Raw genomic sequence first — 13,116 nt, 5'->3', positions numbered from 1 at the left:
TTTTACATTTTCTTCCTGGTCAATTCATTTATATTCAATCAATACATCAATAAAATAGGATTTGTAAAGCACGGCTAATCACCCGTGAGGGCTGCTGCTATGAGGAACAGTTGACTAGCCAGGTCTTGAGTCCCTTCCTGAACTTTGAGAGAGAGGATGAGGTTTGGAGGTGAAGGTGGAGGCAATTCCAGGACCTGGCAGTGAGGTAGGAGAAGGAGCGTCCTGCACTGCTCCTTCACTGGATGTAGGGTGTGTGAGCGAGAGATAGGAAGGTGGAGCACAGGTGTCTGGTAGGTAAGTGGAAGGTCGTGCGTAGATTGATGAAAACTGGTCCTTGATCGTGGAGGGCTTTGTAGGCATGGATCAACATCTTGGATTTGCATCTCTTTTTTTTTTTTAAACCATTTTTATTATTTTGTGATATAAAGAAAATATAGGGCGGACCATAACCGTACAATACAGTTGTAGCAGTCAGCGGTTGAGACATGTGAAACAAGAATTCAGCTGGTGATTGCACAATCAATATGAAAGAACAGGAATTTCCGGCACCGTATTGAAGAGACAGTATTGCTTAACACCCTCACTCACTCCGAGCCATCCTCGCTTTCCAACACTGGTGGCTCACACACATTACCCGGTATTCATTCCATGCCCCCCATATAGAATCCACTTCCGAGGGCACTTCCGGTTCAAATATACAGCTCGTTCCGCCAACATTGCCGAATCTAAATCATTGCACTAATCTCTGAGCGTTGGCACCACCGGGGACTCTCAAAATTTGGCTATATTCCTTTTAGCGTACATGATGCCCTATGTCATCCAATCCTGCGTATAGCGCGTTAAGTCATTTGGTTCCCAAATATTCAGCAAACAACACCTAGGGTCTGGAGTCACTGATATCTTTACTACTTGTGACATGGTCCTCATGATCTTGGCCCAATATGAAGACACTAGAGGACAGTCCTAAATAGTGTGAAAAAACGATCCCTCCTCTCCACATCCCCTTAAACAACATTTATACGTAGCCCTCCCAATCGCGTATAGAGTGGTCCTAGTATAATAGACCCGATGCAGTACTTTAGTTGTACAAGCCTAAGTCTGGTATAGCCACCTCCCTAGGAGAGGATAGCGCAGTCTGCCAGTCCGCTTCATCAAACTCTCCCACCTCACGAGCCCAGGAATCCCTAAGTTTCAGGGTAGGGTCAGGGAGATCATTAATGATCTTATGGTATACAAAGGATGTCGCTTTTTTGGGCATATGTTCCGTAAGGAGCCTGTCTTCAAGTGGAGTGGATTCGGGCACAACATCGCCCGGGTGGATGATCGAACCCAAAGCATGACGTACTTGCAAATAGCGAAATCGCTCCGTTAGGGCTAAGTCGTATTGCTACCGAAGTTGTTCAAATGTCAGAATGTTGCCCTGTTTCCACAGATCCCCTACAGTTGAGATCCCTATCAAGTCCCATGCCACAAAGCCTTTAGTGTGCCTCAGGCTGCCCAACGTCCGAGACGACCAAAGTGGCGTCATGAGAGTAAGTGTGTCCGTACACTTAAGACGGGCCTGGGCGACGTACCACAGCTGGACTGTATGCTCTGTTGCGCTGATCAGAGTTGAGGCGCCTCTTTTATCATAGAGTGCACCTAGCACACCCGCCCCACCCAAGTCCTATCTATCCGCTTTGAATGCTGGTTCTTCCTGAGGAGCATGCAGCCAGTGATTTATAATCTTTAGCTGGGCTGCCCAATAATACAATCGAATATCCAGGAGGGCGATCCCCCCCATCGTGCCAACTTCTGACCAATTTCTGCCGTGATATACGGGCCGGTTTATTGCCCCAGAGGAGGCCCGAAAGCCGCGCCTCTATTGACTTAAAGTACTTCGGGGCGACGGGGTAAGGGGTATTCTCAAGAACATACAGCAATCGGGGCAAAGTCATCATTTTATACAGAGCCGCTTTACCCAGAAGCGTCAAAGGCAGGGAACACCAATGTTTAACATCTGCCCGGAAACGGACGAGTGGGGTTTCTAAATTATGGCGAAAAAAAACGTCGTAATCAGGTGTGATCCAGATTCCTAAATACTTAAAGGGTTCATCGATAATCCTCAGGGGGCAGTCTGCCGGGAGCTGAGGAGGGGCACCTGTCAGGACAAACAAAACCGAATTGGACCAGTTAATATTGTAACTTGAAACCCGCCCGAAAATCTCAAAAATATTAAGAAGCATTATAATGGAGCACCTTGGGAGGGTCAAATAAAGAAGAATATTGTCTGCATATAACGATATGTGGTCCTCTCACATAGCCGTCCAATTAAGGCTCCTCACCATAGGGTCCCACTGGACCCAGGCAGCCAATGGCTCCAACACCAGAGCAAAGAGCAAGGGCGACAACGGGCATCCTTGGCGCGTTCCAATGCTAAGTAGAAAGTTTCTGCAGATATGACCATTTGCCACTACGTGCGCCAGGGGCTCAGTGTAGAGGAGTTCCACCCAGGCACAGAATTTAGGCCCAAAACCGAGATGTCGGAGGACCGCGAATAAGTATGGCCATTCCACCATGTCGAACGCCATCCGCTCATCTAAGGATAAAATAACTGCAGGTTCTGGGAGACTCGGCATCTGCGCCAAAACTGCATGTATTTGGCGCAAATTGAGAGCAGTGCTTCTGTTGGGCATAAACCCAGATTGGTCCGGGTGTATCAGTGTCTCGAGATGTGGAGTCAATCTATTTGCTATCATTTTAGCTAAAAATTTGGCTTCAGCATTGAGCAGAGATATCGGACGATATGACGTACATTCATCCGGGGGGTTTGCCCGGCTTGTGAATTGTAATTATCGTAGCTATTCGCTGATCCAGAGGTAGTTTCCCCTCATCCAAACTGTCACGGAACATTGCATGGAGGTATGGGACAGTCACTTCCGCGACCTGTTTATGCAACTCATTTGGGATCCCGTTGGGTCCCAAAGCCTTACCCGATTGTAGCGAGTGTATTGCTGCCGAGACTTAGTCTTTTGTAAAGTCAGAGTCCAGAAGCAGAGCCTCTTCCTCTGACAAAGAGGGCATTCGTATGTCTTTAATGTAAGTCTGGGCCTCTTCCGTTGTTATACGTGAAATAGATGTATAAACCTGTTCATAATAGTCAGCTAAGGTATTTGTAATGTCCGATGGGGACGTGACTATTCCATTTGACGGTGTACGAAGTTGTGCGATCGTCCTCTTTACCCTTTCTTTCTTTTCTAGTCATGCCAAGAGTTTGCCCATCTTAACACCCTGCTCGTAAATAGTGTGACTGGTGGTTTGGAGACGCAGCTTGACCTGTGACTTTTGAAATTCAGTAACCTCACATTGTTTGAGGCGCAGAGTATGGGCCGTCTCCGCTGTAGGGCTGGCCTTGTGCAGGGTCTGTAGCGCTATAAGTTCCGCTCCCAGCGCCTCTAGGTCATTCTGCATCGCCCGTCTGTGCCCCGTGATCGAAGAGATTGCCTGCCCCCGTAGCACCGTCTTGTAGGCCTCCCACAAGTAGCCTGGGGATATGGGAAAGATACGTTTACGCACTTTCGTGTGAGAGGTGTAGGTCAGACTGACCGGTGAATGATCCGAAATCCCCCTCTGCCGTATTTCTATAGAGGTCAAATAAGGGAGACTGTCTACCGACACAAAGAAGTAGTCAATACTGGAGAGACTATTATGCGCCCCCGATTGAAAAGTGTAACCCCGGTCCCCGGGGTGTCTATATCTCCATCCATCTATTAGCCCCAATGCATCCAAGAACCCACTCATACTTGAGTCACTCGCCCCTGCCGTCCTGCTTGGATGATGGTCCAGTGCTCCGTCCATGACTGCATTAAAATCCCCCCCCCACAATGAGTTCACCTTCAGGAAGATTCAATAAAAATGCACTAAGAGCTGGAAGGGTCACAGAATGGAGAGCAGGGGGAGCATACACTGTCACAACATTAAATCGTTTCCCCTCCCACTGACACGTTATAGCAGCAAACCTCCCAAGGGATTCCTCACGCACCTGATGTACAATTAAAGGAAAGCTCTTCCGTACTAGGATACCAACCCCTCGGGAGCCCGTGGAGAATTCTGAGTGCGCTACCATTTTATACCCCCAGCGGTCCAAGGCCCTGCAGGTCGATCCCATCAAGTGCGTTTCCTGAAGCAATGCTATAGCCGGTGTTGTACGTCTCAAATACTGCAATACCAGTCCCCGTTTAATCTTATCTCCCAGCCCATGTACATTCCAAGTAACAACTGTCAACGGGGGCATAGGAGTCAAAGAGAGGACACCAGCAGAGGCATCAGTGTACATCAATTCCCGATCCTCCATTACCATCAACACAATTCTCCAAACCATCCTCGTCTTCACACATCCCGCTCATCATATCAAGTGGTTGCTGCCCAAAATCAAAACTTGAAAAAAAAAAACGAAAAAACCCCACCAAACCACCCTACGATCCTAACCGAATACCCGTCCCACAACTCCCAAAGAACGTCCCACCCTCTACCACTCACCCCCCACCCTGCTCCCCTGCCTGTGGATTTAGAACGACCCACCCCCCAAATTAGCAGAGTGCCTCTACCCCTCCCAACCATGCTGAAGCGCAAATGAGGGGAATCTAGCCCCCCGCCCACTAGCGATGAATTTTGGCAACTATTCAACACAGCCCAATAAACAAGGAGACACCCTTAACGATCCTCATAGCATATCTCGGCAATCATTAAATCAAACCTATTACACCCCTTTCAATTTGCATCTCTTTTGAATGGTGAGCCAGTCGAGCTATTTGAGGTTGGGAGTGATGTTGGTCCATTTGGGGCGGTCGAGAATGAGTCTGGCTGCTGCTTTCTAAATGGTTTATAGTCTACCCTTAAGGATATGATTGGTGATTCTGAAGTAGTCTGTGTTGCTGTAGTCCAGCCGGCTGGTGACTAGGGCTTGGGTGACAGTTCGTCTTGTGTTGACGGGAAGCCATTTAAAGATTTTCCGTAGCATGTGAAGAGTAAGGAGGCAGGCAGATGAGACTGCATTGATCTGGTCTTTCATGATAAGTTTACTGTCAAGGATGATGCCAGGGTTGCGGGAATGGTCTGTGGGTGTGGGTGAGAGCCTTAGATCAGAGGGCCACCAGGAGTCGTTCCATGGGGAGGTGGTGTTCCCGAAGATCAGCACCTTTGTCTATGTTGAGTTTCAGTACAAAGTAGGTGGTCTGCACACCGATTGTCGAAGTTCATACCATCGGCCACCTATTACTTTTAGCGTGCAACCTAGGTAGTGCTTGCCCTAATGCACTCATTAAATACATCACAGTGGGGAGCGTAAACGTTACGCTCCACTCCCAGATGCACAGCATGACCGTATATTTTATCCAAACATTTTTATACTCCTTCCTTTTTCTCTCAAGTTTCGTCCATGTTTTTACAACAATATTCATTCTTCTTCATAATTTCCACATCCATAGCCCATTTGCATCATTGGAAGCTTCACATATTTCCGCGTGCCCATCCAGACCTTCGTCAAAAATACGCTCCAAGTGGAACAAAAAGTTCCGAGCAGCATGATTTTATTTGAAGCCCAATGCATTTCGGGCTGCGTCACCAGCCCTTCGTCAGAGGTCGCTACAAATTAACCAATAGAGAAGAACCTATCAGTCATCAATATTACAACGAATTCAATACATCGTTCATTTTATATGTGTCAACATTCAATTAGAGTGTAAAAAAATCAATTAATTGAAGTGCAAAAATTACAAAAGTTAACATCCTCAACTTGCAACAGCTCTTTACTTTATTTTAGAAACCCCAGTTTACTATCTTCTCCCTAGTGTCATGCAAATCACGCTAGCTACTCTTTGAACATCCCTCTGTGTAATCGCGTTCGTTTCTCTAACTTCTCTCCACCCTCCCATATAACGTCAACAATCTACCTAGTTATTACACGCTAATGAACGTTCAAAGATACTCGCACTTTCCGCCTTCCAGATGCCGTGAAAGGTCTACCTCGTTACTACAAGCTAACTGGCATTTGAAAAAGCTCCTACTTGATCTTTTAAACTTATTTTTTATCATACCTGCTCATTACATTTTCTGTGTGCCGCGCGGCATCCGCCATCAACGGCCGAAGTAATCTCACGTATCCAGGCCCTTTCCAACAACCTTCATTTAAGACTAGCGTGCTCCGCCCCCTAGTGCGTCATCCTCACTCTATTCCCTGTTATTTGTCTATACACTACATATCCCAGCATTCAGTTGTGAATTCACCATAAATTATCGTGCAATTTAACATATTCAACTTTCTCCCGTTTTTATAAAAACCTTTGACAGAAAAACTCCAGGCAAATAATCAATCTTTGAATGGAATTTGCAAATTAATAACATACTCCTTATCTAGAGTTCCGAACAACAATTCAATGAGGATGATATTGCATGTCATTACGTTTTTCTGTCAAAGGTTTTTATAAAAACGGGAGAAAGTTGAATATGTTAAATTGCACGATAATTTATGGTGAATTCACAACGGAATGCTGGGATATGTAGTGTATAGACAAATAACAGGGAATAGAGTGAGGATGACACATTAGGGGGCGGAGCACGCTAGTCTTAAATGAAGGTTGTTGGAAAGGGCCTGGATACGTGAGATTACTTCGGCCGTTGATGGCGGATGCCGCGCGGCACACAGAAAATTTAAAGAGCAGGTATGATAAAAAATAAGTTTAAAAGAACAAGTAGGAGCGTTTTCAAATGCCAGTTAGCTTGTAGTAACGAGGTAGACCTTTCACGGCATCTGGAAGGTGGAAAGTGCGAGTATCTTTGAACGTTCATTAGCGTGTAATAACTAGGTAGATTGTTGACGTTATCTGGGAGGGTGGAGAGAAGTTAGAGAAACGAACGCGATTACACAGAGGGATGTTCAAAGAGTAGCTAGCGTGATTTGCATGACACTAGGGAGAAGATAGTAAACTGGGGTTTCTAAAATAAAGTAAAGAGCTGTTGCAAGTTGAGGATGTTAACTTTTGTAATTTTTGCACTTCAATTAATTGATTTTTTTACACTCTAATTGAATGTTGACACATATAAAATGAACGATGTATTGAATTTGTTGTAATATTCATGACTGATAGGTTCTTCTCTATTGGTTAATTTGTAGCGACCCCTGACGAAGGGCTGGTGACGCAGCCCGAAATGCATTGGGCTTCAAATAAAATCATGCTGCTCGGAACTTTTTGTTCCACTTGGAGCGTATTTTTGACGAAGGTCTGGATGGGCACGCGGAAATATGTGAAGCTTCCAAAGATGCAAATGGGCTATGGATGTGGAAATTATGAAGAAGAATGAATATTGTTATAAAAACATGGACGAAACTTGAGAGAAAAAGGAAGGAGTATAAAAATGTTTGGATAAAATATCCTGTCATGCTGTGCATCTGGGAGTGGAGCGTAACGTTTACGCTCCCCACTATGATGTGTTGAGTTTCAGGCAATGGTTTCTTATCCAGTCAGCAAAGCTCATCATGCATCTGTGGAAGTTGACTCTTGTGGTAATGATAACGAGAAGGTGAGCTCGATGTCGTCTGTATAGTATATGATGTTCAGTCCGTGGTATCTGAGCATGTTGATTAGAGGGTCATGTAGGTGTTGATGAGTGTGGCGCTGAGAGACGAGCCTTGAGGGATGCTGCATGTGATTATCTTAGATTCTGAGGTGAAAGGAGGTAGGAGGACTCTGGGTTCTTCCAGTGTGGAAGGAAGAGATCTATTTGATTATGTCACCTTGGATTCCGATGTGATGAAGCCTCTTGATAAGGGGGCAGTGGGATACGTGTTGAACACTGCTGAGCGGTCGAGGAGGATCAGGGCTGCTGTTTTTTTTCTGGTCGAGGAGGGTTCTGATGTCATCTGTGGCGGTGATCAGGGAGGATTCGGTGCTGGGGTTGGTGCAGTATCCAGATTGGGAGATATCCAGCAGGTTGTTGTTCTTCAGGTGTTTGCTGGTGGGAAAAGGGAGCAGAGCAATGAGGCTCTAGTTTTTTAGTTCTTTGGGGTCGGTGGACGGTTTTTCGAGAAGGGTTTTAACCTCTGTGTGCGTCATTCTTCAGGAAAGGTGGATGATGTGTTGGATGTGTTGAGGATGCAGGTGAGACCTATCTGCTTTGCCAATGGTTGTTTTTAAATTGGTTGTGCTTTTACATTCTGGCTGCACTCTGACTTAAGACACTTGTATTTTCAAGACTGGCGCAGTTGACATTTCTCCAATTCAAAGAGGGAAATATCGATTAAGAAGAAATGATTCTTGGTAAAAAAGTAATAAGGTCATGATTTCAAAGTTGGCATAAATATTTTAGGTTCAAATCTCCTTGTAACCGACTGGGGAAAAAAACATCCACGCTTGCACAATACAGTTAATTGATTTTTATTTAGCATTGATAACAATATAAATCCGTGCAAATATGCTAAAGTTAAGAAGAGCAAGTAATAAATCACTGATTAAAGTAGTAGACTGAGGTAAATAATATAAGCTACACATTTACTTAAAAAATTTTATGCACCACTTAGGAACGTCTGCTGATATTTGTTCGCTTCTTTTTCAGCACTTTACAATTATGATGCCAGAAGTGGAGACGAGCTTTCTTTACAGATTGGTGACACAGTGCACATACTAGAAATGCACGAAGGTAAGTCATTTTTAACATATCATACCAGTTCTTACAGCACGTTTTGTTTGAAAGATTGCATATTTTCCAGTGCAGCAACTGAAGAGATTTGAGCAGGCAGCTTGGTGTCAGGCAAAAGCCTTTTAAGACGAGCAGTTCTCTTTTTAATGAAAGATGCATGTGCTTCCAGCCTGGATTGTATGTTGATGAGACAACATCTGTTGGTTGGAAAGGCGGTTTGTTGATGTTCATTACTCGAGGACATCCTTTGAGATCTAGTGCAGGCTGTTTTTCCAGGAACTATTAGCTGTATTTCATTAGACATTTCAAGTTCTCATATCTCTGCATAAGCATTCTACGCATCTTGCATTGACTGCAAACATGCAGTTCGTCTTTTATGTACTGTTTGTATTCTTATGCAGTTTGTACTTATTTATTTTTCGCTTGCCTTGTTTAACGCTTTGCAGTTCTGACCTATATATTTCACCTGAGTTCAGTTGTCTGCTGCATTGTTGACCATCAAAGGTGTTTAAAAATCTATGGTCACCACATAATCCCGTAACTAGACTTTGCACACAAACCATGAGTACAACTCTAGTGCAGATAGTGCACCAATGGTTTTTGTCCAAACAAATTTGCCGGGTGAACCTGCCACAGCTTGTATAGGCAAATGCTGCAAATGTCGTGTTTGGCTACTTTGGCATGGGAACAATATGTGCAATTTGTGCATTTTCCTGAACCCTCCTATATTTAATTAATTTGTTGTTTGCCCTTGGAATAGCATACAACGCTGAACGATGGCTGTCACCACTCAGATATCCTTAGGAATCAGCGATTCTTCGTAACTTTCATCTGACATTTTAGAACAGCTCTCAGACTTTGCTCCAGCCAGTTAGACATGAGATGCGCCCACTATCTAACTTGGGGACAATTCTTACCAAAATGGCTCATGGTTAGCAACTTAAAACATTATTTGCCTGGTATTCAATTCTGTTCTGTAGCTTTTTAATGCATAGCCACAAATAAAAGACTCTTTTGTCGACTAGTGTAAAACTGTTGTATTTTCTTGTAGTTGGTTGTATTGTTTCTAGTGTTTCCGCCATTGCTTTGATCCAGAATGGTTGCACAGGAGCTCTATGGCCTCATTCGCTTTGGCACCCATTGCCAAAGGCAATGCAAAGCGAGTTCTACAGGCAAGGGGAACGAGTGGTAATAGGACATGTCCAGTACCCACATTCCGCTTTATGCATCCAAAGGTCATATTTAGCGGCTAGAAGTTAATAATAGGGAGTTATGGTCTTTGTTCAAAAGAGAAAATAACTTTTTTTTTAATTTCTTTTTTGTAACATAGAAATACCCTTTAAAAAAACTCAGCTGAAACCACGTTGTTTAGTCTGCAAGACTTAAAATCACTGTGATTGCTATGAGCATCGCACCCATAACCATGCTATATGGCAAAAATATCAAAATAGACTGTTACTATGCAGTGAAATCATACAGAAGTTCAAATTTCAAAGGACTGATGAACAATAATTTTATCTTCCTACTATCTAATGTATGTATTTTCCATTTTATATTTTAAATATGCAGACTAGTGCAGAAATGTTTTATTTTATTTTCATGATGATCCTAAAGGTTTAATGGCACTTTGTGGATCAATTTTGTTTATTTGTATATCGCAATGACATTCATCAACACCTACATACAAAGACGATTGAGCCAGGTTTGTAGTGTTTCCTATTTGTTCTTGACAAAGAACAGGAATTCTGTCTTGGTTGAGTTGAGCTTCAGGTAGATGCAGGGCTTCCAGATCTGAATGATGCGCAGGCAGTGTTTGATGCATTGGATGTCTGAAGCAGGGGAGACGTTAAGGTAGAGTTTTTGTATCATCTGCATATTGGTGAATCTTGATGCTGTTATCTGTGAGTAGAGCAGCAAGTGGCACTATGTAGATGCTGAAGATGACAGGAGACCATATGGAACCCTGGGGTACACCGCATGTGATAAGGTATCTTATAACACCTGGAGGTCTCCATGTGAATAAACTGATGTTGGTTGGAAAGGTAGGAGGAGAACCAGTGAAGGACATTGACAGTGATTCCCATTTGAGACTTCCCGGTGCATATGAGCATGGAATTGTTGACTATGATGAAGGCAGCTGAGAGGTCTAGCAGTATCAAGAGGCTTGGATCCTCTTCATCTGCAGTCAAGAGGGCCTCATCTGCATGAACGCCAATGGGGGGATATGACCACAGAGCCCAGTCAACACCTAACCATTCAGTATGTGCACGCTATGGGGAGAGGCAGACACCTTGTCCGCTGGTTTGCGGCGTTGCTGCAAACACATACAGCACTGAGTCTAGACCTACTCCGCCGTAAATGGGAACTGGATCTGGGGCAACAGCTAGCAGATAAGGAATGGGGAAAGCATACTAAAAAAACCCGCTGCGCATACCCAGAACGTGCAATTCCGCCAAATACAGTTATTCATCGTCCATAGAGCATATCTTACACCCGAGCTGAACAACAGGTACTCTCACCGCAATGATGCGATGTGCCCTAGGTGTAGAGAGCAAGGGGCAGGACTGCTACATATGCTTTGGAGTTGCCCTAGGGTAAGCACACACTGGCACACAATCAGCAGGCTGTTACAGGGTTGCACATGCTGCACTATACCCTTTGAATGGCCCACGCACCTGTTGCATCACTTTCGGAGGGCACCTACGGAAAAGGTGACGTCCCGGTTCCTGGATCTGGGACTAGTGGTTGCGAAACGCCTCCTAACTAGGAGGTGGAAGGCGCAGGACCCGCCACACACACTCCTGGCATGGGCTACGGCAGAGGGAATTGCCATTTGAAGGGAGGAAACACTACGGCTGAGGAAAGAATTACTGGGAACGAATACTCTGCATGCTACAGCAGACGGGAAGGGAGGGACCAGGCAGCCAACCTTCGAGAACAGATAATGAACACACAAGAGGGGACACACCTTCCAACAGCGCACTGCCGTGATATTCCAATATAGCTTTACCCTTCGTTGAGCTTCTACACACGTGTAGTCAACGCTAACACACAGCCACAATCACGAAGTAAATAATGGACACTGGGGGTGGGATGTGGTTGGGGAGAGGGAGTTAAATGTATATATACCGATCTATGCTGCTATTGTTATGGTTTCTTTGTTCTTAAGCATGCCATCTGTTTAAACGCCCAAGGTGAATGACCGGGACAGAACCTTACACACTGTCATGATATTAACACACCGCTACTGAACTGTAACTCCAATTTTTGTAATACGACTCCCATATCACAGTTAGCCTCGCTTCTGCGTGAGTGCTCCTCTAAACAATTAAGGTACAATAAGTATGCATGTGAATCCAATGTTACTATACATCCAGATGTTGGCGAATGGCCTCATGCACAACTGGTCGTTTACACATAAGTTGCCTGTCCTGATTATGTGAAAACTAAAATCAATAAAAACAGATTTGAACAAAAGAGGGCCTCATCTGCATTGTTAGCATGTTGCAGTGTGATCTGAAGCCAGGCTTGCAGTTGTGTACAGGATTGTTAGAAGTGATGTGCATCTCGCAGAAACATATGCCTCCACTCACAGATTTGTGATGGGCTTGAACCTTTCAGTAACTGAAATGTTCTAAAAATGTGTTATAAAGTATTTTCCTTATATGATCTCAAGCATTACCATAATTCATCTAATGTAATATGTGAAGTTTGTTTTGATATATAAATTTGCTTTTTTGTATAGGTTGGTACAGAGGCTACACTTTAAGAAAGAAATCGAAAAAGGTATGTATTATTTAGATGCAAGAAAAATGCGTTTTAGTATGGTAAATGCAATCATCAGAATCCTAGTCTGAGCTTATTTTTCTATAGAAAGGAATAGAAATGTAATTGGGTTCAGAGCGTGGTTACATGCAGGTTTGCTTGGCTTTGTTCAATATAGCATTACTTTTGTCTAGGATTGACGATGTTACCCGATTGAGAAATGTTTCCTGTCATATTGTTTCAATTCTTAATCTGTTTGAAAGGCAAATTAGTTGACAATATACATTAAAAGCAATATCGTGATGTTTGTGTGTACGCTGCTGGAACTTTTGTAGTCACTTCGTTCTCACTTTCGAAGCTTCAGTCTGTCGAGCATATCTGTGATCATTAATTTGCCATCACTTTTTTTTCTGACATATTTTTCCTGTATTGTAACATCTGCCTGATCCTTCTTCTCACTATTAAGACTATGGCCCCCAAGTGTTTAACCAACACACCTAGAGATAGACTAAATGCCTATAGTGCAGTCTCCTTCCAGCTCTCGTCTCAAATTGATGATTCTTCATCTGGTCAATACACACTTTAAAAACCTCATACTCACTGAAAACTCTGCTACCTTGTAGATAGAGAGGTTCTGTGTCCAAACTCTGAAAACGGACTTTCCTAATATTTTGGTTG

General features: G+C 43.9%; 1 protein-coding gene across 1 annotated transcript in view; it reads left to right on the top strand.

Annotated features, from left to right (window-relative positions):
• Window positions 1-13,116, top strand: part of DOCK1 (dedicator of cytokinesis 1) — a 1,358,032-nt gene that overhangs the window by 99,822 nt on the left and 1,245,094 nt on the right. Inside the window, exons 2-3 of the mRNA XM_086922569.1 lie at window positions 8,590-8,673; window positions 12,419-12,459. Of these exons, the coding sequence (XP_086778695.1) occupies window positions 8,590-8,673; window positions 12,419-12,459 (125 nt within the window). The remainder of the gene's footprint in view (window positions 1-8,589; window positions 8,674-12,418; window positions 12,460-13,116) is intronic.

Source organism: Lissotriton vulgaris, chromosome 5 (genome assembly GCF_964263255.1).
Source record: "Lissotriton vulgaris chromosome 5, aLisVul1.2, whole genome shotgun sequence".
Classification (NCBI taxonomy): Eukaryota; Metazoa; Chordata; class Amphibia; order Caudata; family Salamandridae; genus Lissotriton; species Lissotriton vulgaris.
Note: the sequence above shows the minus strand (reverse complement) of the source record. Positions and strands in the feature narration are given on the sequence as shown.